This window comes from Chiloscyllium plagiosum, unplaced genomic scaffold, assembly GCF_037043375.1.
Source record: "Chiloscyllium plagiosum isolate Xiang-an unplaced genomic scaffold, Cpla_swu_hap1 HiC_scaffold_3, whole genome shotgun sequence".
Classification (NCBI taxonomy): domain Eukaryota; kingdom Metazoa; phylum Chordata; class Chondrichthyes; order Orectolobiformes; family Hemiscylliidae; genus Chiloscyllium; species Chiloscyllium plagiosum.
In genome coordinates, this window is record NW_028270141.1 from 15,280,828 (window position 1) to 15,308,575 (window position 27,748).

Genomic DNA, 27,748 nt, shown 5'->3' on the forward strand with positions numbered 1-27,748 from the left:
GTGGGTGGGGTGTGGGTTTGGGTGGGATGGAAGGTTGGTGTGGACTCATACTGTCGGGTTTCTGTGAATTGCTCCTTCCTTTCTAAAGTTTTATGTTTGAGTGGTTCAGTCCTAATGAGTCCAGAATGAAAAGCTTCAACTTCATGTCTCTTTCTAGCAACATTTAAGTTACTGCCATGTAATTGTTTATATATTTAATAATGGATTTTTATTCTAAATTTAATTGAGTGACTAATTTAAAATCCCCAACAAATTTGGTGGGACTTGACTGCTCTGATGGGCATGGAGACATGGCTGCAGAAAAATCACAACTGGGAATTAAACACTGAAGTGTATAATCTGTGTGGAAACATTAGAGAGAAGGAATGGGTGCCAGAGTTACTGTTCTTACTGGAGATAACATAATAGTATTAGAATAAAGAGTAACTGCCTCTGAAAAAGGCATATAGAATTGCTTAGTGTTACATAACTTAAATATTGCAAAAACAGATTAAAGTGGAAGCTTTTTTGCACATATCGGGATTGAAATGTAAGAATAGAAATACAAATCTGTCTAACAATGTGGTTGATGTTCCTCATTTGGTCTTTGTTGTCCACTTTGTCTCAAATATTAAAAAAAAACAACGTAAGTGTATGTTCCCTTGCTCTGTATTCCTGTACGCTCTCTGGATCGATCATACTAATTAACTATACCATGTCAGTGGCTTACACATGGTCTATATGTAAACGTGTGGGGTTGGAGCTCTTTCAAGTGAGAGACTTGGGAGATAAAATTGAAAGTAACCTAAAGTAAAAGGTTGAATAAGATCCAAAATGGTCAAAGGAACTATGTACTATCAATTTCCTTCACCATGTTTAGAGTTTTATTATTAGCAGAAATGGCAATTCTATCTAGTTATGCTGAAAGAGTGTCAAAGAGTTCAAGAATTTGGCTTTAGATTTTGAACTACATTCTTTATAACGCAGCTGAGAGATTAGCATACATGTGATTCTAGACCACGTTACAGAGCATTAATATTAAGCACGTCAATAATTTAAATTTTTATTTGAACTAAGATTAAAATAAGACGAGTCATGTCACAGTGAGGAAATTAGAAGGGGTATGGCCTTGGTTAGTGAAGAAGGAAAAACAATGGAAAATTACTTCTGTTACTTGAATTGTTAAATAAAAACCGTGCTAATTAAAGTTCAAATATTAATCTCATGACAGACCTTTGCTTTTAAACAAAAATTTTTGCCTACCAAAATAAATTTAATTAACCAACACAACCAAAAGTTACACTGTAATTTTCACTCCTCTGAGGTTTCATATGCTTTGAGAAAGGCAGACATTTTATGAGGCAATGTAAATCCTGAATTGTCATTGCATGGAAAGAACATTTGTGACTGCAGTTCAGTGGTGCATGTCATGCAAAAGTGAACTCTACATGCACAGATTTTCGATCAGCTCTTTTCACGATCAGTTGATTTTAATCCAGTTGTAACTGGCATGATATTGAGCAAGCTCATTTATTTGGGACCTTCCAGAGAATTTGATCAGTTAGTTCAGGTTTAAATCCTGAAATGATCAGTGTTCGTTGCATACATTTAGTCAAATAGGCCTGGCAGCATTCAAGAAAATCATACTTGCCCAGAATGTTTTCGTGGATGTCCGGTTTGAATTGACAAATATTTTTGGAGAAGTTTTGAATATGGAGAGGTGAAAGATCTAATCATGAATTTGGGAAAATGATTGTTGCATATCTTGTAAGGACAGGGTGAACATGAGAACTGCAGATGCTGGAGATCAGATTCAAGAGTCTGAAAAAGCATAGAAGATCAGGCAGCATCCGACGAGCAGGAAAATCGAAGTTTCGGGCAAAAGCCCTTCATCCGGAATCTTGATGTTGCCTGACCTGCTATATTGTAAGGACAGTCATTCCAAGCTCTTCATCAGAAAGTGGCCCTGACTTAGGTAGATCATAGAACAATACAGCACAGAACAGGCCCTTCGGCCCACGATGTAGTGCCGAACATTTGTCCTAGCTTAAGCACATATCCATGTACCTATCCAATTGCCGCTTAAAAGCCATCAATGATTCTGACTCTGCCACTCCCACAGGCAGCGCATTCCATGCCCCCACCACTCTCTGGGTAAAGAACCTACCCCTGACATCCCTCCCTATACCTTAAATTTATGTCCCCTTGTAACACTGTTGTACCTGAGGAAAAAGTCTCTGACTGTCTACTCTATCTATTCCCCTGATCATCTTATAAACCTCTATCAAGTCACCCCTCATCCTTCGCCGTTCCAATGAGAAAAGGTCTAGCACTCTCAACCTATCATCGTACGACCTATTCTCCATTCCAGGCCTGATTCGGAGATGCCGGTGTTGGACTGGGGTGTACAAAGTTAAAAATCACACAACACCAGGTTATAGTTCAACAGGTTTAATTGGAAGCACACTAGCTTTTGGAGCGACGCTCCTTCATAAGGTGATGAAGGAGCGTCGCTCCGAAAGCTAGTGTGCTTCCAATTAAACCTGTTGGACTATAACCTGGTGTTGTGATTTTTAACTCCATTCCAGGCAACATCCTGGTAAATCTCCTCTGCACCCTCTCCAAAGCTTCCACATCTCTCCTAAAATGAGGCGACCAGAACTGCAGACAGTACTCCAAATGTGGCCTTACCAAGGTCCTATACAGCTACGACTCTTGAATTCAATCCCTCTGCTAATGAACGCTAATACACCATAGGCCTTCTTACAAGCTCTATCCACCTGAGTGGCAACTTTCAAAGAGCTATGAACATAGACCCCAAGATCCCTCTGCTCCTCCACCTTACTAAGAACCCTACCATTAACTCTGTATTCCGCATTCTTATTTGTCCTTCCAAAATGGACAACATCACACTTGACAGGGTTGAACTCCATCTGCCACTCCTCAGCCCAGCTCTGCATCATATCTAAGTCCCTTTGCAGCCGACAACAGCCCTCCTCACTATCCACAACTCCACCAATCTTCGTATCGTCTGCAAATTTACTGACCCACCTTTCGACTCCCTCTTCCAAGTCATTAATAAAAATTACAAACAGCAGAGGACCCAGAACTGATCCCTGCGGAACTCCACTTGTAACTGCGCTCCAGCCTGAATATTTACCATCTACCATCATTCTCTTACTTTGACCGGTTAGCCAGTTCTCTATCCAACTCGCCAAACTTCCCACTATCCCATGCCTCATGACTTTCCGCATAAGCCTACCATGGGGAACCTTATCAAATGCCTTACTAAAATCCATGTACACTACATCCACTGCTGTACCCTCATCCACATGCTTGGTCACGTCCTCAAAGAATTCAATAAGACTTGTAAGGCAAGACCTACCCCTCACAAATCCGTGCTGGCTGTCCCTAATCAAGCAGTATCTTTCCAGATACTCATAAATCCTATCCCTCAGTACCCTTTCCATTACTTTGCCTACCACCGAAGTAAGACTAACTGGCCTGTAATTCCCGGGGTTATCCCTATTCCCTTTTTTGAACAGGGGTGCAACATTCGCCACTCTCCAGTCCCCTGGCACCACCCCCATTGACAGTGAAGACGAAAAGATCATTGCCAACTGTTCTGCAATTTCCTCTCTTGCTTCCCACATAATCCTAGGATATATCCCGTCAGACCCGGGGAACTTGTCTATCCTCAAGTTATTCAAAATGCCCAACACACCTTCCTTCCTAACAAGTATCTCCTCGAGCTTACCAGTCCATTTCATACTCTCCTCTTCAACAATACGGTCCCTCTCATTTATAAATACTGAAGAAAAGTACTCATTCAAGACCTCTCCTATCTCTTCCGACTCAATACACAGTCTCCCACTACTGTCCTTGATCGGACTTATCCTCGTTCTCTTCATTCTCATGTTTCTCACAAATGCATAAAAGGCCTTGGGGTTATCCTTGATCCTACCCGCCAAAGATGTTTCATGCCCTCTCTTAGCTCTCCTAATCCCTTTCTTCAGCTCCCTTCTGGCTATCCTGTATCCCTCCAATGCTCTGTCTGAACCTTGTTTCCTCAACCTTATGTAAGCCTCCTTCTTCCTCCTTACAAGACAGTCAACCTCCCTCGTCAACCAAGGTTCCTTCATACAACCATCTCTTTCCTGCCTGACAGTTCGTATCAAGGACACGTCGTATCTGTTCCTTGATAAAGTTCCACATTTCAACGACATCCTTCCCTGACAGCCTGTGCTCCCAATTTATGCTCCTCAGATCATGTCTTGCAGCATCGTATTTACCCCTCCCCCAATTGTAAAACCTGCCCTGTTGCAAGCACCTATCTCTCTCCATAACCAAGGTGAAAGTCACAGAATTGTGATCACCATCACCAAAATGCTCACCCACTAACAAGCCCATCACTTGTCCCGGTTCGTTACCAAGTACCAAATCCAATATGGCCTCCCCTCTGGTCGGACAATCTACATACTGAGTTAGAAAAGCTTCCTGGACACACTGCACAAACACCGCCCCGTCCAATCTACTTGATCTCAAGAGCTTCCAATCAATATTTGGGAAGTTGAAATCGCCCATGACTACTACCCTGTGGCTTCTGCACCTTTCCAAAATCTGTTTCCCAATCTGTTTCTCCACATCTCTGCTGCTATTGGGGGGCCTATAGTAAACACCCAACAAGGTGACTACACCTATCCTATTTCTGACTTCAGCCCATACGACCTCTAAAGGCAGATCCCCCTCGAACTGCCTTTCTGCAGCCGTTATACCATTTCTAATTAGCAACGCCACCCCCCCTCCTTTTTTACCACCTCCCCCTAATCTTACTGAAACATCTGTAACCAGGAACTTCCAACAACCATTCCTGTCCCTCTTCTATCCACGTTTCAGTGATGGCCACAACATCGTAGTCCCAAGTACCGATCCACGCCTTAAGTTCACTCACCTTGTTTCTGATACTCCTTGCGTTGAAGTATACACACTTGAGCCCATCTCTGTGTCCGCAAGTATTCCCTGTCAGTGCTACCTTCTCCACAGCCTCCCTACATTCTTGGACATCCTGAAAAACAGCTAACCTACTTGCTGGACTACAAGTCCGGATCCCATCCCCCTGCCAAACATTTTATTAACTGACACACCTCCTAAAATTGATGTAAAGACATCCACTAAGTAATAGAAACTTAATGCACATTACTGTTATACTTTATATGCAGCGTAAATACTCAGACCTCGCAATAGTTGATGTAGATAATTCTTAGTGGTCTAACAAAAGTGCCGGTTGAGAAAGTGCCAGCAAAAACAGAGCTTGCTGAAGTTGTTATGGCTCACATTTTAATGCATAGGTTTTACTTGCATTCTTGGGATCCTGTTGAAAGACTTTTGTCTGAAACGTCCATTTTTACTACTCACAGAATCTATCATGCAGTGTGAAAACCTATGTGACAGGTTGCGGCAAAAAAAAGGTTCGTAACAGAAGGTAGCAGCAGCAGAGATGGAACTGGGCTTGAGTGAATGTAGTCACAGAAATAACATGGGACACTGTCTCAGGGAGGAGTTGAGTGACTGCAGAGAGTAGTTTTGGAGCAATGTGAAGTAAAAACTAAGCGTTAGAAAGCCTCAGCTGACTTGGCATCTGTTGCATCGGTGGATAGAGAAAGAGTATTAGCATTTTGAGTGCAATGTTATTTTTGCTCGAAACTCAATTTTCTGTACACAGATACTGCAAGACATTCTCAGTTTCTCCTGCACTTTTTTTTTAAAAGACTCTGATTTACAGCGTTTCTGCGGTATTTTGTTTTGTGTTGGGCACTCTGAGCTGGAATGCAATTGCCTGACAACTTCTTGCAGGAAGAAGCAGCAAAACTGCTTCCTGTGGAGGGAAACCAGAGGCTAAGTCCACACAGAAGATCCGAAATCCCTCATGAGAAAGTGATAGAGTTTAAAAGTTTTTCTGACTCAGAAAGATCACAAACAACTGGGTGCGTTGCTGAGAACATGTTGGGCCTGTCTTTATTGGGTCTGCAATTTAAAGTGCAGTTTGTGGTGTGTTTGACTACAGCTTGCCTGTTCATTCATGCTGATGGATTTCGGGGTACAACATAGCTGATATTAACTTTGTTTTGTTGTCTCTTGCATAGTTAAAAAAGAACTTTGCTTTGGAAGTTTAGTTTTATTCTTTTGATAACTATGATTTCAAATTTTGTCAACTGTGCAGCAACGCCACTTCAAAGGGTAATTATTAAAAACCAATCAATCTGAAATGGGAGAGTTGATAATAAATCAGAATGAAGACAACTTTTCTTCCTTAAAAGAAAGTCGATAGTTAGGATGTACAACAAACCAGTAACTTCACGATGATGTTTTTGCTAACATAAGAGCATTTTATTTCAAGATCTTCCTCCAACTGAATGCACTGCCTCAAACTTCTCTGATGAGAAGTTGAATTAACATTTTGTGATTAATTAATTCAGCCTCTGAATTATGAGTGCAGCAATGTAACAACTACACAATAATTTCTGATGAATCTAAATGATAAATTGGACATATAATTCTCTTCACTTACCTTCCTGTTTGTTCCTTTTGTGGCAGTGGTACTAGTACCGATGTCCTACCAGAAAAGGATCCACTTCAGGTCCTTGAAGGTATTGTTAAATCTGTGCATTCCAATGTTGTGGATGGGTAAGTAAACATTCCACCTTTAAAGATGTCAAAACAGCCATAAAATGCTTGTATCTTAATGTTACATTTTTTACATTGTGGGGAAAAAAAATAAAAACTCTCCTCTAACTTAGGGGTAACCTTGTTTCTTCGGATGACCTCTTGACATGGCTGAGACCTTTTTGCAGTGATGCAGATTTGCCTGTAAAGCCTCGTATTTATGTTCTGCAAGTTCTTGAGCAGGCATTTGATCTCAGTGATGAAGACAGCAAGTTACTTGTGCTGTTCAGAACTCAAGCTGTTCTGAAGGGATGCTGGCCAGAGAAACAGGTAGCTTTTATTTATACATTGTGTTGTTTTGTTTTCTAACTCGTAATTGTATCATTGAAACTACTTTAAGAATGCTTTATTAATACAACTATTTTACATGTGTTCTGTTTCCTCAAATACATTTTTTTTATTTAGAAGAGATCATGCTTGTATATTGGCTTGTTACATAACCAAAGTGAATCAACATATGTGTTAAAATGGATTTTTTTTTTTTCAAACTTGATAGTTGCATAGAACTACTTCGATCCACTTCTAAATCTTACTGTCTGAAAGTTACAGGCTATGTGGAGATGGGCGTTAGGATGTTCTAACTGGTAATTTTTATTTTGGGAACCTGAAAAAAAAGCAAGCTCAATCCTTCTTCAAAACCAGCAAATTTAAATTGTTCATTTTCAAACACAAATATCTGTCAACTGCAGGAAACCATATGGTACTCTGTTAAAGAAAGAAAAACATGCAATAATATATCTGGGAAACTCAAAATTGCATTTCCCAGCAGTACATTAACAGTTGTATGAGTTGTACCATGTAAATTATAATCAAAATTAGGCTCAAATCATGGAAAAAAAATCACCGTGCTATGATAATTACCTAAAATGGCACCATATGTAGTGACTTATAAACTTCTCACTGTACTCATTTGAGTACATGTGACAATAAAGCTAATTCAAAATTTTTAATTGAAAGATTCTAACTTCTTACATATGTGTACTGGATGTTTTTGTCTTGGTATTCTCAGAGTATAATTTCTTAAACTGCAGCTAGTTAGTTTTTCTCTTCTGAACTCTTACTTCAAGTCCACTCTAGTTGACAAATTTAAATAATTTCTGTTTTATAACTCCAGTTGATTAACATGTCTAATCAGAATTTATTTTTCTGATGTTATAGATGAACCACCAAATTAAGAACTCACTTACCAAATGTATAATATTTTCCTTAATTCTGTGAAATCCAGTTTTCAACGTAAATAGGTATTTGTTGTCTGGTGTTTTTTTATTATCCATTGGTTGGTTCCCTTTTCTAACACAGTGCATCAGCATTCATTTATTAAACTACATGTCTGTCTGAGGTGATAAATCAATAAACCTCCTCCTTGTACATGCTGAGCTTTCTGACTGTACACAGATACTTCTTCTGAGCTTCTGAAACCAAATTACCATTCCAAGTTCTTTTTTCTTCCATGACATATTATGCATGTTGTGACTAGTATAAATTTCTGTTCAAAACATATCATTGGTACTATGCAGAAAGGTAGTAGTTGCAGAAGATACATCATGCCCATCATAACTTACTGTAAGGTGTTTTATTTGCATGGATCATTCACTGACTAGACTCTACATAGCATTATATTTGCTCCTCCTTCAGCTGGTAAGTTGAAGTGTTGGATGCATGTTTCTTGGAACTTGATCACCATGATTGAAAATAAACATCATAATCAGTATTAGTTGCTTTCTGTTGCTTTTTATACAAGCTCTGCATGGTGTCATCTGGTCTCGTAATCAATAACAAGAAACCTCTTATTGGGAGAACCAGTAAGAAACAAGAGGAATAGTCCTGTGATTGAATCACTGTGTGTTGGAAACTGGCACTACTTCAGCTAATTAACATGCCTGTTTCTTCAGAATGGCTTTTGCTTATGTCATTGATGAACGAGAGAAACAAGAATTGGCTCATCAAATGTACAATTTAGTTTTTCTTAAATCAAACCTCTAAGTTTCCAACCCATGTGTCATTTGTTGGTCTGTTGGTCTGACTTTCATGCATTCTCTCCTACTTTCACTCACTCTCCTACTTACATTCACTCTCTTACTTTCACTCACTATTTCCTACTTTTGCTCATTTTCTCAATCCTTCTGCTTTCATTTGCCATTGCACATGTTTGTTCCCACTCCTTTTTTTTGCCTTTGGCTGTCTATCTTCATCACTCCCCTACTGTTGCCTGCCCATTTTTTAAAATCCTATGCCACATTCTGCAAAAAGTTGTTTTTTAACCCTTTTTTTCACTTGTATTTCAAACATAATGCTGAACCAACCATTTTCCTCTGCAAGCTTTTGTGAAGGAATACAAATCTCAGTGAACCTTACCAAAGCTCGTGTGGCAGTATGTAATCCTCTTAGTCAGGCTGTGTGGACATTAAAGAGTTTAATATTTAATTAATTTCTGTGCACTGTAAGTATGTTTTTATGGATTGCCATGGTGCTGGGAGATAAGCTCTTTCAAAATTTAAACAGTTGCATTGAGGCAAACAGCATTTGAACCATTAAAAAATAGCAGATGCTGAGGCAGTAATGAATAGTTGACAGAATTAATAATTTAAATGTATTCAGTTTGCAGGAGACTTTGAATCTTTACTTGAAGGTTGAACTTGGAGCCCTACCTCCACCACCACTAGAGGGAGAAAGTGTGCTCTTCCAATTGCCTTGGTGTGTCTTATCTGTGTTGTGTAATTTTCTAGTTACATGGTGTGTGGATAATTAGAATCCAGAAAACAGGCTGTTTGTTTAAAGCAAATGAAAACTGATTTTTGCAGCCTCTTTGATAAGTACAGAAATCTCAGTTGTCCAGTCCAAGCTTAACTCAGTTTCACTAGGTACAGTATAGATGACCGACTGCTCAACATACTGCAATAATATTTAGCCTAAAGACTTTGTTAATTGTAATTAGGTTTCTTCTGTGGGTACCAGGCAGGCCTGTGTGCCCTGCATTGGACTTAATAAGGCAGAGGTCGATGGTTCTTGGAGGACAATTGAGAATCTACATATTAGTTGCAATCTGGGTGTGTGATTTTAAAGACCTGTTTTCATCCATTCTATCAAAAAAAAGTACAATGTTGCAGCGTGCCTTCCTTTTATAGCAGTTAGCAAATTGAAGAAGAGCACAGCATATTGTTTATAATATCTCTAAGTAAGTTGAGTAAAATGTGTAATTATAAGTGCATTTTTTTTAATGCCACAGTAGACTTTTGCAGTTCAAAACTATCTCCCTCATCTGGATGTTTGTTTGATCTGTGAGTGAGGGAACCACTTTCAGAACATACCTTCCCAAGCCACTCTAAAATCAAAGAAAACTCATCAGCTTAAGAAAGAATCAGTATACCTATAACAAATTTTGGACTTCACTCTAAATGATGTCATTACATGCAGCTTCCCCTGGATTTTTATTATCTGTTTTTTAAGACATGAAAATATAACAAAAAGCTGAAGTCTCTGAAAATCTTAACCAAACAGAAATTACTGGAAAAGCTCAGCAGGTTTGGCAGTATCTGTAGAGAAAAGTAGAGTTAACATTTTGAGTCCAGTGACCCTCCTTCAGTCATCTGGTTAAAAAAAGTCAGTAGGATGAAGATAGGCATAAATAGTTAAATATTCAATCTTCTCCCAATAACAGTTTTTTGGGTTCAGTATTGACTGACGTAGGGTATAAATTGAATAACCTCATTTGATTTTTTTTCTTAATTCTACTCTAAACCAAGAGTAATATGAGTTTTATTGTCCTTTGAAGTTTTACATAGAGTGATAGAGATATACAGCATGGAAACAGACCCTTCGGTCCAACCTGTCCATGCCGACCAGATATCCCAACCCAATCTAGTCCCACCTGCCAGCACCCGGCCCATATCCCTCCAAACCCTTCCTATTCATATACCCATCCAAATGCCTCTTAAATGTTGCAATATCTAGTTAATTGTTTCCTTCAGCCAATGATAAGTAACTTGAACAAAACAATAATGAGCTTGAATTGTATTTTCTAGCTATGTACTTGGTACCGATCTGCTTTGGCGTTTTGGTTTGTAAATGTGATTTGACAAATTCACAGTTGAAATAGCCATGAAAGTGCTCTATCTCCATTTGTGTCCGAAATTTTGGACCGAATTCTTCCTGTTTCAAAGTGCTAAAAGCCATATCTCTTGGCACCTGCCTCCTTCCTACCAATCAAGTGTTGGATGGGAAGGCCTGTGGACAGCCTTCCTGACCTGCTCCTAATTAAAGCCGTTAAGCTGCCAATTCATTATCTTTCTTACACACTTCTGTCCTCAGCCCCTATTAACCTTCCTAACTGGCAGGTGAGAAAAGTGACTCCTTTCCCAATAGGGAAACCAGGGCAGCCAAAATGAAGTTCTATTTGCCCAGCCTGGGGGTAATTGATGGAATGAACGATGGACTGGGAATGCCCAAAGTCATCCCCTGACATAGCCTCTAAGTTCTCTGCAATCCACCATGTGATTCTCTCTCTTTCACCCCATTACCATGAAGATGCACACCTTTTGTCACTGCAGATCATTGTGGCTGTGCAGCCTAGGTCTCTATAAACTTTCTCCATCTCCCAGTGGTTGCTGGACTCTGACCACAAGCGTCAGGTCAGGTTTGTGGTCCATCAGACAGGACTGGCAGCAAAGAAATTACACATTGGCACTTGATCAAATGGGATTTCTGACTGGTAGTGGGACATCATTATCACACAGAGTTCCAAAAGTCTTGAATCCTCAAAGTTTATGCGAAGATTTGTCGCTCAGGTGCTCGTTGTTGTGGTTCTGTTCGCCGAGCTGGAAGTTTTTGTTGCAAACGTTTCGTCCCCTGGCTAGGCGACATCATCAGTGCTTGGGAGCCTCCTGCGAAGCGCTTCGCAGGAGGCTCCCAAGCACTGATGATGTCGCCTAGCCAGGGGACGAAACGTTTGCAACAAAGACTTCCAGCTCGGTGAACAGAACCACAATAGTCTTGAATCCTCACCTTGGTTTATTTCTAGTGAATGTTTTTAGTGGTTATATGTACTTTGTATCGAATTGGATTTACACCACAATATATATTTTGCAGATTATGATTTACTGTCCTTTAGACAATACTATAAATCAAATATTTCTTGAATGTATCCAGTTCTATGACTGTGCTTTGTCATGCTGATCATAGCATTCATCACCAAGAGTATTTTTTACTGATGTCATATGGTAGCAAACTCCCATTGGAGAAAACCGAGGAGAGCAGCCATAAAAATGAGAAACTGAATCTGTGCCCTTGGGGAGAGGTGCAACAATAGGCATCTTTCAAATCATAACTGAACGCAGAAATGCTTACTGTGGTCCTGAGGGTGTTGAAGTATTTAATAAATCTGTGTTTTCTGCATGTTTTATCATCAGGTTAATGTAAATGACATTGCAAATGAAGAGAAACGTTTCCAGCTCTTTTTGGAGTTGCTAGATTCCAGTAACCATGGGACTAAATTTCAGCATTTGGTGATGCTCCTTCAGGCTTGGCCACCCATGAACAACGATGATATGTAAGTGTCAGTGCCTGTAAGACAATGTATTCATACCTACATTAGCTGCAGCAGCAGATCTGGGAAATGCTCTAAGTTATAAGGAAGTACCACTCAAACATACATCATCAATTAAACATTTAATATTGTAGCCATCCCCATTTATCTAAAGGAAGCGTTTGGCTGCATTCCAAGAAAATTTCCAACTTGCACTACATTTGTACATTATGCCTCCTTGTAGTTATGTTATTGAAAACTGTGTTTTCTCATAAATGGAATAGGCCATTCAGCCCTCCAAGCTGGCCATATCTTTTAATAATAACATTACTGATCTGTATTTTAACCATTGTTCCATATCCTTTAATACCCTAACAGAATCTATCAGTGTAGTTGACTCTTTGCTGGGATAGGCGATAAATGCTGCTTTAGCCAGCGACGCCCACATTAATTTGATTTCATTTCATTTTGATGTGATTTATTGTCACATGTACTGAAGTACAGGGAAAGCATGCAGAAACATCTCAGGGAAACTGGGAGAGCACATTTGCAGCGTTTGTGTTTTAAAAAATAAAGCAAAAGTATCATTTAAGGCAAAATATATGTACATTTTCTTCTTTTGTGTGCTAGTCTCTTATTATTAGCCATATTTTCTGAGTTTTTTTCCAAAGTGTTTTAGTCTTGTTTTAACTTTGATAATCTTAATAATATACAATTTAGAAGGTATTATATAAATGATACAGTATTATGGGAAATATGTTTTACTGAGTGGATTGCATTGTGGATGAGCTGAAGATGTAATAGTGTTAATATGTATGACTCTGCTTATCTGCAATTATTCTTGAGGTTGGTGGTACATCAAAAGTTTGGTAGTTCACCTGTTACACTATATACTTGCTACATGTCAGTGAAGGCTAGAAGAAGTGATCAAATTTTGAAGAATTTCTGCTGGTGCACTATAATGGTTTATTTGACAAGATAGTTTTTCCAGCTTGAATCCTAGCACACTAAGACATATCTGTTGATGCTCTAAAAGTTTGTATGTAATTTATTTCTCCACCCCCCCCCCCCCCCCCCCCCCCATACATTCTATATTGACATCACATGCATGATTTCATTTGCACTGCAGGCTCACTCATTTTATTCAAGATTTTGTATTCATCAAATCTCAATGCGCATGTTGGAAAATCTATCAAAATCAATGAATGAACCAGAACCTGAGCTAATTGAATTGCTCCAATGAAAATTCAAGATATTTTCAGCCAATGAATTATTTCTGTATCTGAATTTTGAATGTTTAAAGTAGCTACTTTAAGATAATCAAGGCAAACAAAGTAACGCAGTAACTTGGCTAGGTTTAACTAAAAAGCTCCAATTTTTGAAATTACATTTAATATACTGCCTTTCACCCACACCATTTTAGAACCAGTTAACTGTTTGAAATGTGGTCACTGATGTCAGTCAGTAAGCACTGCATTAACTTTTTTATTGTTTAGAAGTCTCTATCCTTTTGCAAATTGAAATTGATGTTCCTGTTACTCCCTGCCTATAAATGGAAGAATTTCCTATGTCTTCAGGTCACAATGTTACTGAGCACACATGCTGTTGCTATCCTGAAGCCCTATAATTTGTCTGCCTGCATTAGTTTCTCAATGTTTAACTTACATGTTATGTTGTTTTTCCAAGTAATTTGAAAATCATCTTGGCAGAGAAAAAAAAACTTTAAAAGCTATTTCAAGGAACAATTTATTAGAAAATTAAATGCAAACATGCTTTCTAAACATTGAAGTAAACCTGTCTTAGAAAATGGCATTGACACACAGAAAGACAAAAGGCACGTGCCATGTTTCAGGATTTTGCACAATTCTTTCCTGAATGGAAATTTGGAAATGTTTTACACTTAGATATTGCAAGTTTAAACAGTAAATGTTTATCATCTTAAAAAAAAAATTGGCTGCAGGAATCAAAGATATGCATTGATGGCATGATAGAAATTGTGTGAAATGACACACCTCGAACTGATACTATCAGGTTCAGTTGTATTATTTGCAATCTATGAATCTCTCAGTCATTTTGAGGTTAACAAGAGTGGTGGCTGGTTTTATTGACAAATTTATTGGCAAGTTACGTAAGTCAAGATGATTGAGGAAAATTGCACTTCTCAGGACAATAGTCAATCAGGATCACAAAGCTGACGATTAAAAAGCGAAACAAGCATGATAATTGCAATATATTTGCTATTGATTTGTTTAATGTTTATCTTATTATCAGATCTGTTCTTCAATTCCTCAAGATTTGATTACAACAACAACATTATATTCATTCACATGCTCTCTAAAATGATACAGCTTTTTGGTGGTACAGAACTGATGTGCCCCAAGGCCTCTATGTGCTTTATGATTCTATGATCACATGATTCCAAGAACTCATACCACATTTTGTCTCACTCTGTGTTTCAGAACAACTTCAGGAGGGTTGGGGGTGGCTGTATGAGAACACAATTCCCAGTTTTGATAATCAAAGTATCTTAAATCCAGGTGTTATTAGATTAGATGCCCTACATCAAGTCCACACTGACCCTCCGAAGAGTCACCCACCCAGACCCATTCCCCTACCCTATATTTTCCCTGACTAATGCACTTAATGCTATGGGCAATTTAGCTTGGCCAATTCACCTACCCTGTACATCTTTGGATTGTGGGGGGGACACCAGAGCACCCGGAGGAAACCCATGCAGACACGGGGAGAATATGCAAACTCCACACAGACAGTCACCCGAGGCTGGAATTGAACCCAGATCCCTGGGAGGCAACAGTGCTAACCACTGAGCCACCATGCCGCCTTGTTAGTTAATCAGAAAATGGGCAGGATGGGCACTTTTAAGTATATGATGCTTAGACTCAGAGTCATATGGCACAGTGGTAGTGCCTCAGTCTCTGGACAGAAGGCCTGGGCTCAAGTCGTACCTGCTCCAGAGATGTGTCATAACATGTCTGAACAGATTGATTAAAAATATCTATGACACTTGGATTACTTAGCAAGTGGCCAGCTGCAGTCCAGCGAGCATCAAAAACTTCAGTCTTATAACCATTTGACTTAGCTCTCAAAACGCTGATTATTTCTGTGACAAATGTGACTTAAAGCACTGAAAATTTGTGTCAATTCTCCTTTACATTTAAAAATCATCAAAATCTAATAAAGTTAGACATGCATTATGAAGGTTAGCTGCTAGAAAGATAAAATGAGAAAGTGTAAGAAACATCATGAGCAGAGTTAAAGATCACACAACACGAGGTTATAGTCAAACAGATCTAATTGAAAGCTATTGTTTCCAGAGTGCTCCTTCCAATTAGACATTTAAATTACTTACAGTGCGGAAACAGGCCCTTCGGCCCATCAAGTTCACACCGACCCTCCGAGGAGCAACACACTCATACCCATTCCCCTACATTTACCCCTTCACCTAAACTACGGGTGATTTAGCATGGCCAATTCACCTAACCTGCACATTTTTGGAGTGTGGGAAGAAACCAGAGCACCCGGAGAAAACCCACGGGGAGAATGTGCAAACTCCACACAGACGGTTGTCTGAAGCAGGAATTAAACCCAGGTCTCTGGTGCTGTGAGGCAGCAGTGCTAAATACTGTGCCACCGTGCCAACCTGTTGGACTATAGCCTGGTGTTGTGTGATCTTTAACTTTGTACACCACAGTCCAACACCGGCACCTCCAAATCATCATGAACAGGAGCAACTTAATTTGAGACCACAAGAAGGAGAAGCAAACTATCATGAGGTAATGCTGTAATTTCAATGATAGGGAGAAATAACATTTTTGCACTCTTGATCTGGCAGAAAAATATGGACTTCAAGGCTTCAGCAAATGGCAGGCATATTTCACAGACGAAGGGATATTGATACTAATAACTCTGGTTGCACAGGAAGTGCTATTAACCAGCCACACCAAAAACTAAACGGAAACCTAGAAACTAGGAGCAGGAGTAGTCCATTTGGCTGTTCAAATCTGCTGTGCCATTCAGTATGGTTGTGGCTGATGAATGCCATAATGCTCACTTTCTCCCCATAACCCTTGATATCTTTAAAATCTGGAATGTTATCTATTTCTTCCTTGAATATATTCAGTGACTTGGTCTCCACAACCTTTTGTGGTGGAGAATCCTAGAGATTCACTACCCATTGTGTGAAGAAATGTTTAATCATCTCTGTCCTAACTGGTCCACCCAGTATCCTGAGATTGTGAGTTGAAACTTTATTGCTGGAACAGCACAGCAGGTCAGGCAGCATCCAGGGAACAGGAGATTCGACGTTTCGGGCACAGGCCCTTCTTCAGGCCTGTGCCCGAAACGTCGAATCTCCTGTTCCCTGGATGCTGCCTGACCTGCTGTGCTGTTCCAGCAATAAAGTTTCAACTTTGATCTCCAGCATCTGCAGACCTCACTTTCTCCTGAGATTGTGACCCTAACCAGGGAAAACATTCTGTATCTAGTCTATCTAGCCCTGTCAGAGTTTTATGTTTCAATCAGTTCCCCTTCCCACACTTCTAAATTCCAGTTCAGTATCAGCCTAGTGAACCTCCCCTGCACTCTCCCGATGGCGAATATATCCTTTCTTAGGTATGATTTGAAGGTGCTGGTGATGGACTGGGGTGGACAAAGTTAAAAATCACACACCACGAGGTTATAACCTGGTGTTGTGTGATTTTTTAACTTGCTTAGGTAGGGAGAGCAAAACAGCAAACACTACTCCAGGTGTGGTCTCACTGAGGTCCTATGTAACTGGAGTAGAACATCCCTATTTCAGAACTCAAATTCCCCTTGCAATGAAGGCCAATATACCATTTGCCTTACTAATTGTTTGCAGAACCTGCCTGTTTTCTTCCATTGAAAAAGTGGACAGCTGGAAATTTGAGCAGTGAATGAGGTTGATTAATAGAGTTGGATGGATATGGCATTTAAAGATGCATTAATTGATCTTTGACCACTTGTATGAAATAATTGAATTTCTTGTAGCATTATGTTCCAAGTCTTCAGAGCTTGATCACTGACATTGATTATAATGACTATAAGTTCTCACTGCTTTTTAATTGTGTGTCTGGATGGCCTTTGGCCCCCTGCAAATACAAGATAGCTGTTATCTCCCCTACCAAGGCCTCCAATTCAGCACAGAAAAACAATGTAATCCACACTGTCCCCATTGTGATTTCTTCATTCACAGGTCAGCTTCACTTCAACCTGTTCTGTGTACCATATTCCCCAGGCTGCAAGTGATTACTCATGATAAGTGGTTAGCAAAGTGTCCACCTGCGCAACATCAAATTAAAATGACACTAGAGTTATTCAGATACCTTTGCAATCCAATTTGAGAATTGTGGTTTCGTGGTCATCTTTGATATTTTTGAATGTGGATTAAAACCCTTAGTGAAACAAAGTTAGGTATAAATTATAGAGTCATAGAGATGTACAGCATGGAAATAGACCCTTCGATCTATCTCATCCATGCCAACCAGATATCCCAACCCAATCTAGTCCCACCTGCCAGCACCTCCCTCCAAACCCTTCCTATTCATATACCCATCCAGATGCCTTTTAAATGTTGCAATTGTACTAGCCTTAAGTCAATTCTCAAATCAATTCAAAATAGGAGCAGATTAAGAACACTCAGCCCCTCAAACCTGCTCTGCCATTCAGCAAGGTCATGGCTAATCTGCTTACGTCACACTCCTGCCTTTCATCCCCTTGCTTGTCAAGAATCTATCTCTCTATCCACCACTGCCTTAAATATATTCATATACTCTACTTCCACTGCGTTTTAAGGAAAACGTTACAAAGATTCACCACCATTTGTGAGCAACAATTACAATCAGCAGGTGTGGATTAACTGTGCATTGTGATCCTTGTCCCTGTTTTGTGAAGATCTCAAATTGTACTTCCTGACTCCTCCATCCCTCTCATCCTTGCTGCTACTCTAATCTCTTTGTCTCTCTTCTTCCTGCTCGCCTATTTCCCTGCTCCCACTTGTTTCCGTTTCTGAATTGGGTAAGTCGGTAGTAGACTGGATGGGATGGTAATGCGTGATAACCAATAGAATGACGGAGTGTGGTGGCACACAGCTGTCAAATCAGAGGGTGGAAGTCAAGATAATCTTGTTATTTGTAACAATTGATTTAGAGCAGTTTTTGTTAAAAAATGCTATCTGCAATATAATTAAGATGGAAAATGCAGGTCAAACCTGTCAGCAGCTGAAATTAGAAAACGGCAAGTTAAGTTGGGTGCTAGGTTGGCTAGCAGAGCACTGAACTGTCCATTGTTGGTGCTCAGAAAAGCACAGATAAGGGTTTCAGTAGCAGGTAGGTTGAGATGGGCTTAAACAGGTGATATTTGAGAGAGAACTCTCTCTTACTTTACCTGACCTTAATTACAACTTGGTGCAATCATTTATACCATGGTGCTAAAGTGGTAGTTATGCATTAAAAGACAGGAGTAACTTTAGAATTTTCTGGTTGGAGAGTGAAAATTGCTAGAATATAAATGATATTTACCTTCCTAATTAAAACAATCTAACCCTTACAGGTCAACGGAGGAGCATAATGCCTGGATTAAGCTTGTTACTGCCATGTTGGTAAAGTGTGGTCCTGAAAAGCAAGATACGACTGGAAATGAAATACTTTCCATCTGCCGCTCTCTTTACTTGACAAAGCACAAACTGCCATTTAAGGTGATTTTAGAATTGTTTTTCAATATTACAATCAACCCAAATTAAATATAATTGTATCAACATCATAAAAACCAGCTCTGAAAGTAAAATTCCCACAGAAATGGTGTTAACAATCCAACCACAACAGATTAGTGGCAGTGCATTCACATTAAGGATATAACTTCATTATTCCTGTAAAAACAAAATATTCATATGTAAACTTAATTCACTTAGAACCAATGAAGAACAGAAGTTATGCTTTCCTCAGTCTTTATGATGATAGTGCATTTATCCCATGGGGACAGAGAGACTCTGCAGAGCTGTGGCTCCTGATATTACTTTGACAGTGGCAAGTAAAGTGAAGCTCTGATCTCCAGCATCTGCAGTCCTCACTTTCTCCTATTCCAGTACTCGCCAGGCTGGTCTTTGTGAATTGATGAGTTCTGACTGTCCATCCTCTTTGTGTGCACTGACCTATATTCGGCTCCCAGTTAAGCAGTTCTTTTCTCAAATCCTGCCATGGCTCATGGCAGGGTTAAATCAATAGTAAGAAACGAAGTAGGGTCAGATGGTGGAGAATTTGTATAGAATTGAGGAACTGCAAAGATTTTAAAAAAAAAACATAGTTGAAGTTATGTACAGGCCTCTAGATAGTGGTCAGGAGCTGAGGTGCAAGATACACCAGGAGATAGAAAAGATGTATAGAAAAGATGTATCGGAAAGACAATATTACAATGATCATGGGACATTTCAATATGCAGGAGGACTGGGAAAATCAGGTTGGTTGTGGATTGCAAGAAATGGAATTTGTGGAATGTCTATGGGATGGCTTTTTGGAGCAGTCATGATAATATAATTGAATTTACTCTGTAATTTGAGACTGAGAAGACAGAATCAAAGGTAACGGTATTACAGCTGAATAAAGGCAACTACAGAGGCATGAGGGAGGAGCTGGGTAGAATTGACTGGGAGAGGAGTCTAGCAGGAAAGGCACTGGAACAGCAATGGCAGGAGTTTCTGGGAGTAATTCAGGAGACACAGTGGAGATTCATCCTGAGGAAAAAGAAACATGATGCTGGGAGGTTGAGACAACGATGGTTGACTAGGGAAGTCAGGGATAGCATAAAAGCAGGAAAGCATATAATGTGGCAAAGGGCAGTGGGAAGCTTACAAAGACCAACAGAGGGCAACAAAAAAAGAAATAAGGAGGGAGATTGAATATGAAAGTAAGCCAGCCAATAATAAAAAGGAAGACTGTAAGAGTTTGTTTAAATACATAAAGGGAAAAAGAGAGGCAAAAAAATGGACATTGGGCTACTGGAAAATGACGCTGGAGAGGTATTAGTGGTAAACAAGGAGATGGCTGAGGAACTGAATAATTATTTTGCATCAGTCTTTATGGTGGAAGACATGAGTAATTTCCCAAAAAAATCAAGAGATTGAGGGGGCAGAGCTAATTATGGGGGCCATCACCAGGGAGAAGGTGCTAGAAAAGCTGAATGGCCTGAAGGTGGATAAATATTCAGGACCAGATGGCCTGCACCCCAGAGTTCTAAGGGAGATAGCTGAAGAGATAGTAGAGACATTAGTGGTGATCTTTCGGGAATCGCTAGAATCAGGAGGGTCCCAGAGGACTGGAAAATCACTAACATGACACCCCTGTTTAAAAAGGGAGTAAGGCAAAAGACAGAAAATTACAGACTAATTTACCTAACCTCTGTTGTGGGTGAAATCCTGGAATCCATTGTGAAGGATGAGATTTCTGAATGCTTGGAAGTAAATGGTAAAATAGGGCAAAGTCAGCATGGTTTCATCAAGGGGAGGTCATGCACAAGAGGCTTCTAAGCAAGATGAGGCCTATGATGTCAGGGGCAAGGTGCTAGTATGGATAGAAGCTTGGCTGTCTGGCAGAAAGCAGAGCGTGGAGATAAAAGGGTCCTTCTCAGGATGGAAGCCGGTGGCAAGTCGTGTTTCACAAGGCTCAGTTTGGGACTACAACGTTTGACTTTATACATTAACAATCTAGATGAAGGAACTGAGGGCAATCTGATTAAGTTTGCAGGTGATATAAGGATATGTAGAGATACAGGTTGCATTGAGGAGGTGGGGAGGCTGCAGAAGGATTTGGACAGGCTAGGAGACTGGCCAAAGAAGTGGCAAATGGAGTACAATGTGGGAAAGTGTAAGGTCATGCACTTTGGTAGGAAGAATAGAGGCATGGACTATTTTCTAAATGGGGAGAAAACTCAGAAGTCTGACGTGCAAAGAGACTTGGGAGTTCTAATCCTGGATTCTCTCAAGATAATTTTGTCGGTTGAGTCGGTAGTTAGGAAGGCAAATGCAATGATGGCATTTATTTTGAGAGGACTTGAATATAAAAGCAGGGATGTAACTTCTGAGGCTCTGTAAGGCTCTGGTCAGACCACATTTGGAGTATCGGGCCCCATATCTCAGGAAGGATGTACTGGCCATGGAGCGTGTTCAGAGGAGGTTCACGAGAATGGTTCTAGGAATGAACAGCTTAACATAATAGGAGCATTAGAGGACTCTGCGTTTATACTCGAAGTTTAAAAGGATGAGGGGGATCTAATTGAAATACACAGAATACTGAACAGCCTGGACAGAATAGATGTTGGGAAGTTGTTTCCATTGGTAGGAGAGACTAGAACCTGAGGGCATAGCTTTAGAGTAAAGGGAAACCTTTTAGAATGGAGATAAGGAGAAACGTCTTCAGCCAGAGAATAGTGAATCTATGGAATTCATTGACACAGAAGGTTGTGGAGGCGATGTCATTTAAGACTGAGATAGATAGGTTCTATGGGATCAAGGCGATCAAGAGTTACGGGGAAAAAGTAGGACAATGGGGTTGAGAAACTTATTAGCCACGATTGAATGGCAGAGCAGACTTGATGGGCTGAATGGCCTAATTTCTACTATTATGTCTTATAGTCTAATGACCTCACTAATCACCACCAGCCCCACAATCCTTTATAATTCCAACTTCTTAAGTATTCCTAATTTGAATAGCTTCACAATACTGTGCCTTCCACTGCGCAGACCCTAAATTTTGGATTCCCTCCTAGACCTCTCAATCTTACTTTCCTCCTTTTTATAGATGTTACTTTAAACTGGCCTCATCTGTCCTAAAATCTCCTTATGTGCCTCAGCATCAGATTATATTTATAATGCTGTTTGAAGTTCCTTAGGATGTTTTATTGCACTAAAGGTGCAGCATAAACACACAGTGTCCCATGTTCATCAAATTTTAAGATGTTAATGGTGAGAATGAAACTCTTCCCACTTTAGGAAATGGCATCCACAGTCAGGTGAAGCAGTCACAGGGAAGGATGAAAGTTCCCTGGTGTGATTTCAACCCCAAATCCTAAATTGAAGCACCAAACATCCAGGATTTTGCAGGATTTGGAATAAATCCTCATTGGAATTTTGGGGCTAGTTTTGAAACTCATTACCCTTTCTGCTTTGGGAATTAAATAACCTTGTGCCAAAAGAGCTCTGTTGAATAATGTTTACTTCAAAGAATCCCTACAGTGTGGAAGCAGGCCATTCAACCCATCAAGTCCATACACACCCTCCAAACAACAACCTATCTCCCTACCCTATCCCTGTAACCCCGCATTTACCATTGACTAACCCACCTAGCCTGCACATCCCTAGACACTATGAGCATTTTTTTTTAAACATGGCCAAACCACCTAACTTTATTTCTATAATCCAACTCATTTTCAGAGTTCAAGATCTTTCCTAAAATGTATCCATCTTGTAATAACTGCTTTGGAACAAATAATAGATAATTAATTATCTTTGGAGAGTCTCTGTTAACTGGTTGGGCCAAATGGCCTGTTTCCATACTGTAGGGAATCTAATCTAATCTAATCTAATACATTGTTAAGGGTTGTTAGTGGAGTTTCATAAAAGAGCAAGCTAGTTGAACTGTTCATAACATTGAGTAAAATCTTAAATTTCCAGAAAGGAAGTAGTAAATTGTATAGAAAGAGCTATCGATTAGCACCTTATTTTGTGATTGCTGTAGAATGAAACGACACAAACCTTTTGGTGTGAGCGTTTCTGTACATTGTGTTGTTCCTGTTTACTGTGGATTTTCCGTGTGAAGTTTATTGAGTTATAATACTGTTCCAAATTGACTAAAGCTCTCATTTTAAATAGTGTGTGAAACAAATTTATCTCCTACTCCTGGAACAATCCATCCTACTGCCAGCATTGAAGCTTGGGATAGAAAGTGGTAACCATGAACTGCAGAAACTGGTCATGGAACAGATAAGGGCTGTCTCTCAGGTAAGGACTGTTCATTTAGAAATCTCTTAAATCTTGTATGAATGAACCAGCTATTTTATCGAAACTTCAAACAAGATAAATATTTCTAATATACAATAATCAGATCACACAACAGATTCCACGATAAAGTATATATAAGCCGAATAAATTAGATTTGAGCCTATTTGATCTACAAACCTAAGTAACTGTTATCATAAAAAGAATGACTTGTCCGAGATTATCCTGATTTTGTATCTGAACAGGAAAGCAAAGTGATGTAATAAATTAAATAATTAACATTTACAATGGAACAAGGTGATGGCTGAAAATAATTTGTCTTGTCATCTTGGGTAAGGAATGCAACAACTGCATTTCCACAATAAATATCGAGGTGCATTAAGTTAAGTTAACTAAGATTCATTCAGAATTTAAGCAAAGCTTACTGATTAAATTGATGTGACAGTTTTATTTCACTTTTAGTTTGGAATGCAGTATTATTATTTGTAATACTACTGAGTATCAAACGTGAATTTATTCCACTGTGTGGTTAAGACCATTGTTTTCTGGAACTCCAGATGTTTTACTCTTGTTGCCAGTTAGACCAATGAAAACATTTTTGTTTATCGACCGCTTGAGCAGAGCTGGTTTAGCTCTTGTTCTCCCTGGGTCACTATATGCAATAGCACAAAGTTCAACCCAGTTGAATTTAACCTCCCATTTGTATGGAGCTAGTAGAAAAAAAGTACCAGCCCAAATGGAAAACAGACATGTGAGTGAATGTCATGCAAGCAAAGGAAAAAGTGTGCATCCACAGAGGAAATGAAGCCAGAAACAAATTACACCCAATATCATGAGACCATAAGACATAGGAACAGAGTTAGACCATTTGCCCCATCAAGTCTGCTCTACCATTCAATCATGGCTATTATGTTTCTCAACCCCATTCACCTGCCTTCCTCCCACGCCCTTTGATCCCCTTGCTAATCAAGAACCTGTCTATCTCTGTCTTAAATACGCTCAATGACTTGGCCTCAACAGCCTTGTGTGGCAGAGAGTCCCATAGATTCACCACCTTTTTGCTGAAGAAATTCCACCTCATCTCAGTTCCAAAAGGTCACGCTTTCACTCCAACACTGTGTCCTAGGATCCTGGTCTCTCCTATTAGGGGAAACATCTTCTCCACATCCACTCTATCCAGGCCACTAAGTATTCTGTAAGTTTCAGTGAGAACCCCCTCATCCTTCTAAACCGCATCAAGTGCAGACTCCAACTTCTCAACCACTCCTCATATGCCAAGCCCTTCATCTCCTGGATCATTGCTGGAAACCACCTCAGATCTCCTCCAAGATCAGCACAATCTTCCTTAGATATTAGGCTCAAAATTTCTCTCAATATTCCAAATACTGTCTGATCAGAGCTTATACAGCTTAAGCAGTCCACCCCTGCTCTTGTACTCTAACCCTCTCAAAATGAACAGTAATATTGCATTTACCTTCCGAACTGCCAACTGAACCTACTTGTTAACCTTAAGAGATATAGGATGCCAAAGTCCCTTTGTGCTTTAGATTTCCAAATCCATTTTACCCATTTAGAAAATAGTCTATGCTTCTATTCATTTCCAGAAGAAGGGCTCATGCCCGAAATGTCGATTCTCCTGCTCCTTGGATGCTGCCTGACCTGCTGCACTTTTCCAGTAACACATTTTCAGCTATGCCTCTATTCTCCCTACCAAAGTGCATAACCTCTCAGTTTCCCAAATTGTATTCATCTGCCACTTGTTTGCCCAGTCTGCTACTTTATCCAAGTCTTTCTGCAACCTCTCCACCTTCTCAACTCTATCTGTCCATCTGTCTATCTTTGTGTCATCTGCAAATTTATCATGCTTTTCAGCAACTGTTGAATTAAGCTGGTAATGTGAAGTTTTACAGGCTGTGTACTTAAATTTAACATGTTGAGTGACTGTCGATTCGAGTCGGTAGTGCAGCGAAGTGTTTAGAAGGAAAATCTACAAATGTGAAATCAAAGCAATGGGTGTTGGCATCCCATCCAAGTTCATCAGCATTGGATACAAGAAAACTTAGTCTTACGCAGAACTTCACCTTCACATTTGTAAAGGTTATCCAGTCAAAGTGATAAACTTCTTGTATAGAAGCGGAATTCAATTGATAAAAATAAATCTAATGTGAATGTTACTTCTATCAGTAAGCCCTCCTTGGATTGTAAGCTGAACCAGTTGATAATCATAGTTGTCCAATTTTAATGTGTTTTTTGTGTCTGGCACAGAACATTCTGTGCAATAATGAGGTATATGTTTGAAATAACGTCAAATATTTATTTAATATTTGTAAAATATTTCTTAAAATATCTTTTATTAGGACTTTCTTAGCCTCTGGTGTGCACAAATATATGACAGCATCTTTCCTATCCTCTAACCCTGTTTGACAGGAAAACTGCACTTAGCCTTGACTTTCAATATACAAAGCTATGAAATATCAACTAACATTTAAAATTAATTGTCATCCTGGACAGTCAAGCTTGGAAACTGTTATGTTTTAGAGCATCTCATGTGAAAAACATGTCAAATTTATCTGTTTGGCTCATATAATTACCATCTGTTAAGTTCATGGTACTGATTCTGTTCATTAAAGGCATGCAAGAAAGCTGCTCCATTGTAAATCAGTAAACTGGTAGGAAAAGCAAACAGGTCTAAATCTTAAACCAACAATAAACCAGCAATTAAATGTGGAATTGATAACTGTGAAGATATCAGTTGGGCAACTTCATTAAAGTTGAGCAATCAAATATTTGTTAAAAGCTGATTTGTTTCCTCACTAAGTTGTTTACTTTGCCTGACACATGCTTGAAAGTCAGTGCACAAGTAGGACTACAAATATGAAAATTGTATGGATGAAAGGGGTGGCATATCAAAGGAGAATCCTATGTTAACACTGAGTCAGACACCGACAAAGTGGACATGTCTCAAGCATGAGGGAAGATCGTCATAGAGATGTACAGCATGGAAACAGACCCTTCGGTCCAACCTGTCCATGCCGACCAGATGTCACAACCCAATTTAGTCCCACCTGCCAGCACCTGGCCCATATCCCTCCAAACCCTTCCTATTCATATACCCATCCAAATGCCTCTTAAATGTTGCAATTGTACCAGCCTCCACCACATCCTCTGGCAGCTCATTCCATACACGTACCATCCTCTGCGTGAAAAAGTTGCTCCTTAGGTCTCTTTTATATCTTTCCCCTCTCACGCTAAACCTATGCCCTCTAGTTCTGGACTCCCCAACCCCAGGGAAAAGACGTTGACTATTTATCCTATCCATGCCCCTCATAATTTTGTAAACCTCTATAAGGTCATCCCTCAGCCTCCGACGCTTCAGGGAAAACAGCCCCAGCCTGTTCAGCCTCTCCCTGTAGCTCAACCCTCCAACTCTGGCAACATCCTTGTAAATCTTTTCTGAACCCTTTCAAGTTTCACAACATCTTTCCGATAGGAAGGAGACCAGAATTGCACACAATATTCCAACAGTGGCCTAACCAATGTCCTGTACAGCCGCAACATGACCTCCCAACTCCTGTACTCAATACTCTGACCAATAAAGGAAAGCATACCAAACGCCATCTTCACTATCCTATCTACCTGCGACTCCACTTTCAAGGAGCTATGAACCTGCACTCCAAGGTCTCTTTGTTCAGCAACACTCCCTAGGACCTTACCATTAAGTCTATAAGTCCTGCTATAAGAAAAGATGCAAAAAGAGTGAGAATTTGAATAATGCTTCAGGTATCAGTAACATTATATAGCAATATACAGCAATACATGTGTCAAGTTGGAAAGAATCCCTGCTGCTTTGAAACACCAGGCAGGTCACTATTCATTTTTTGACACATGAAGTGTATTGTCAGGATTTTCTATTCTTTGTTTCAGAGCTGTTGAATCATTTTGTTTTTTGTAGAAATGTCTTATAAGATCAATTATTTATTCAGTAGAGCTGTCTGTACATGGTACAAATAATGGAAATTGGCAAAGCATTTGAGTATTCCTGAATTCACAGCTGAAGAAATTAAGGCCTGTTTTTGAGTTCAGAAAGTTATTTTGACAGACCATAAATTGAAAATATATCTGGTGCCAATTTTGTCGGCTTCTAGTTTGTTTGTTTACCTTGTACGGAAAAGTTAGATTCAATCGTTTCATAACAATAGATGTAAATATGGTAAATATATTCATTTATAGTAGTCCTGTTTGAAACATTCTGGCAGAGAAATAATTCTTCTCAAAGCAAATATTTTCTCTCAATTTTGAGCAATGAGTGCATTGTCTCTGACTGGTCACTTTATCAGCTGGGGTGTCCTTCCCTATCAAGGCAACCTATTTCAGCATTCTCTTCGTCATAGTGTGCATTTTTTTCAGCATCCCTGTCCTGCCTGTTGCCTTTTTTTTTAATTTCTTCAAACAACTTTCTATTCTTTCAGCTTCTGCAGTGTTCATGTTGAGTGGTCATCAAA

General features: G+C 39.6%; 1 protein-coding gene across 6 annotated transcripts in view; it reads left to right on the top strand.

Annotated features, from left to right (window-relative positions):
• Positions 1 to 27,748, top strand: part of nbas (NBAS subunit of NRZ tethering complex) — a 264,693-nt gene that overhangs the window by 216,603 nt on the left and 20,342 nt on the right. For 5 of the 6 annotated variants that reach the window (XM_087977595.1, XM_087977597.1, XM_043677491.2 and 2 more), the window contains 5 exons: positions 6,574 to 6,663; positions 6,777 to 6,972; positions 12,108 to 12,247; positions 18,812 to 18,956; positions 23,121 to 23,249. In XM_087977595.1, the coding sequence (XP_087833721.1) occupies positions 6,574 to 6,663; positions 6,777 to 6,972; positions 12,108 to 12,247; positions 18,812 to 18,956; positions 23,121 to 23,249 (700 nt within the window). Of the gene's footprint in view, positions 1 to 6,573; positions 6,664 to 6,776; positions 6,973 to 12,107; positions 12,248 to 18,811; positions 18,957 to 23,120; positions 23,250 to 27,748 lie in introns of those variants that run through there. The other variant, XM_087977600.1, reaches the window with a different exon arrangement.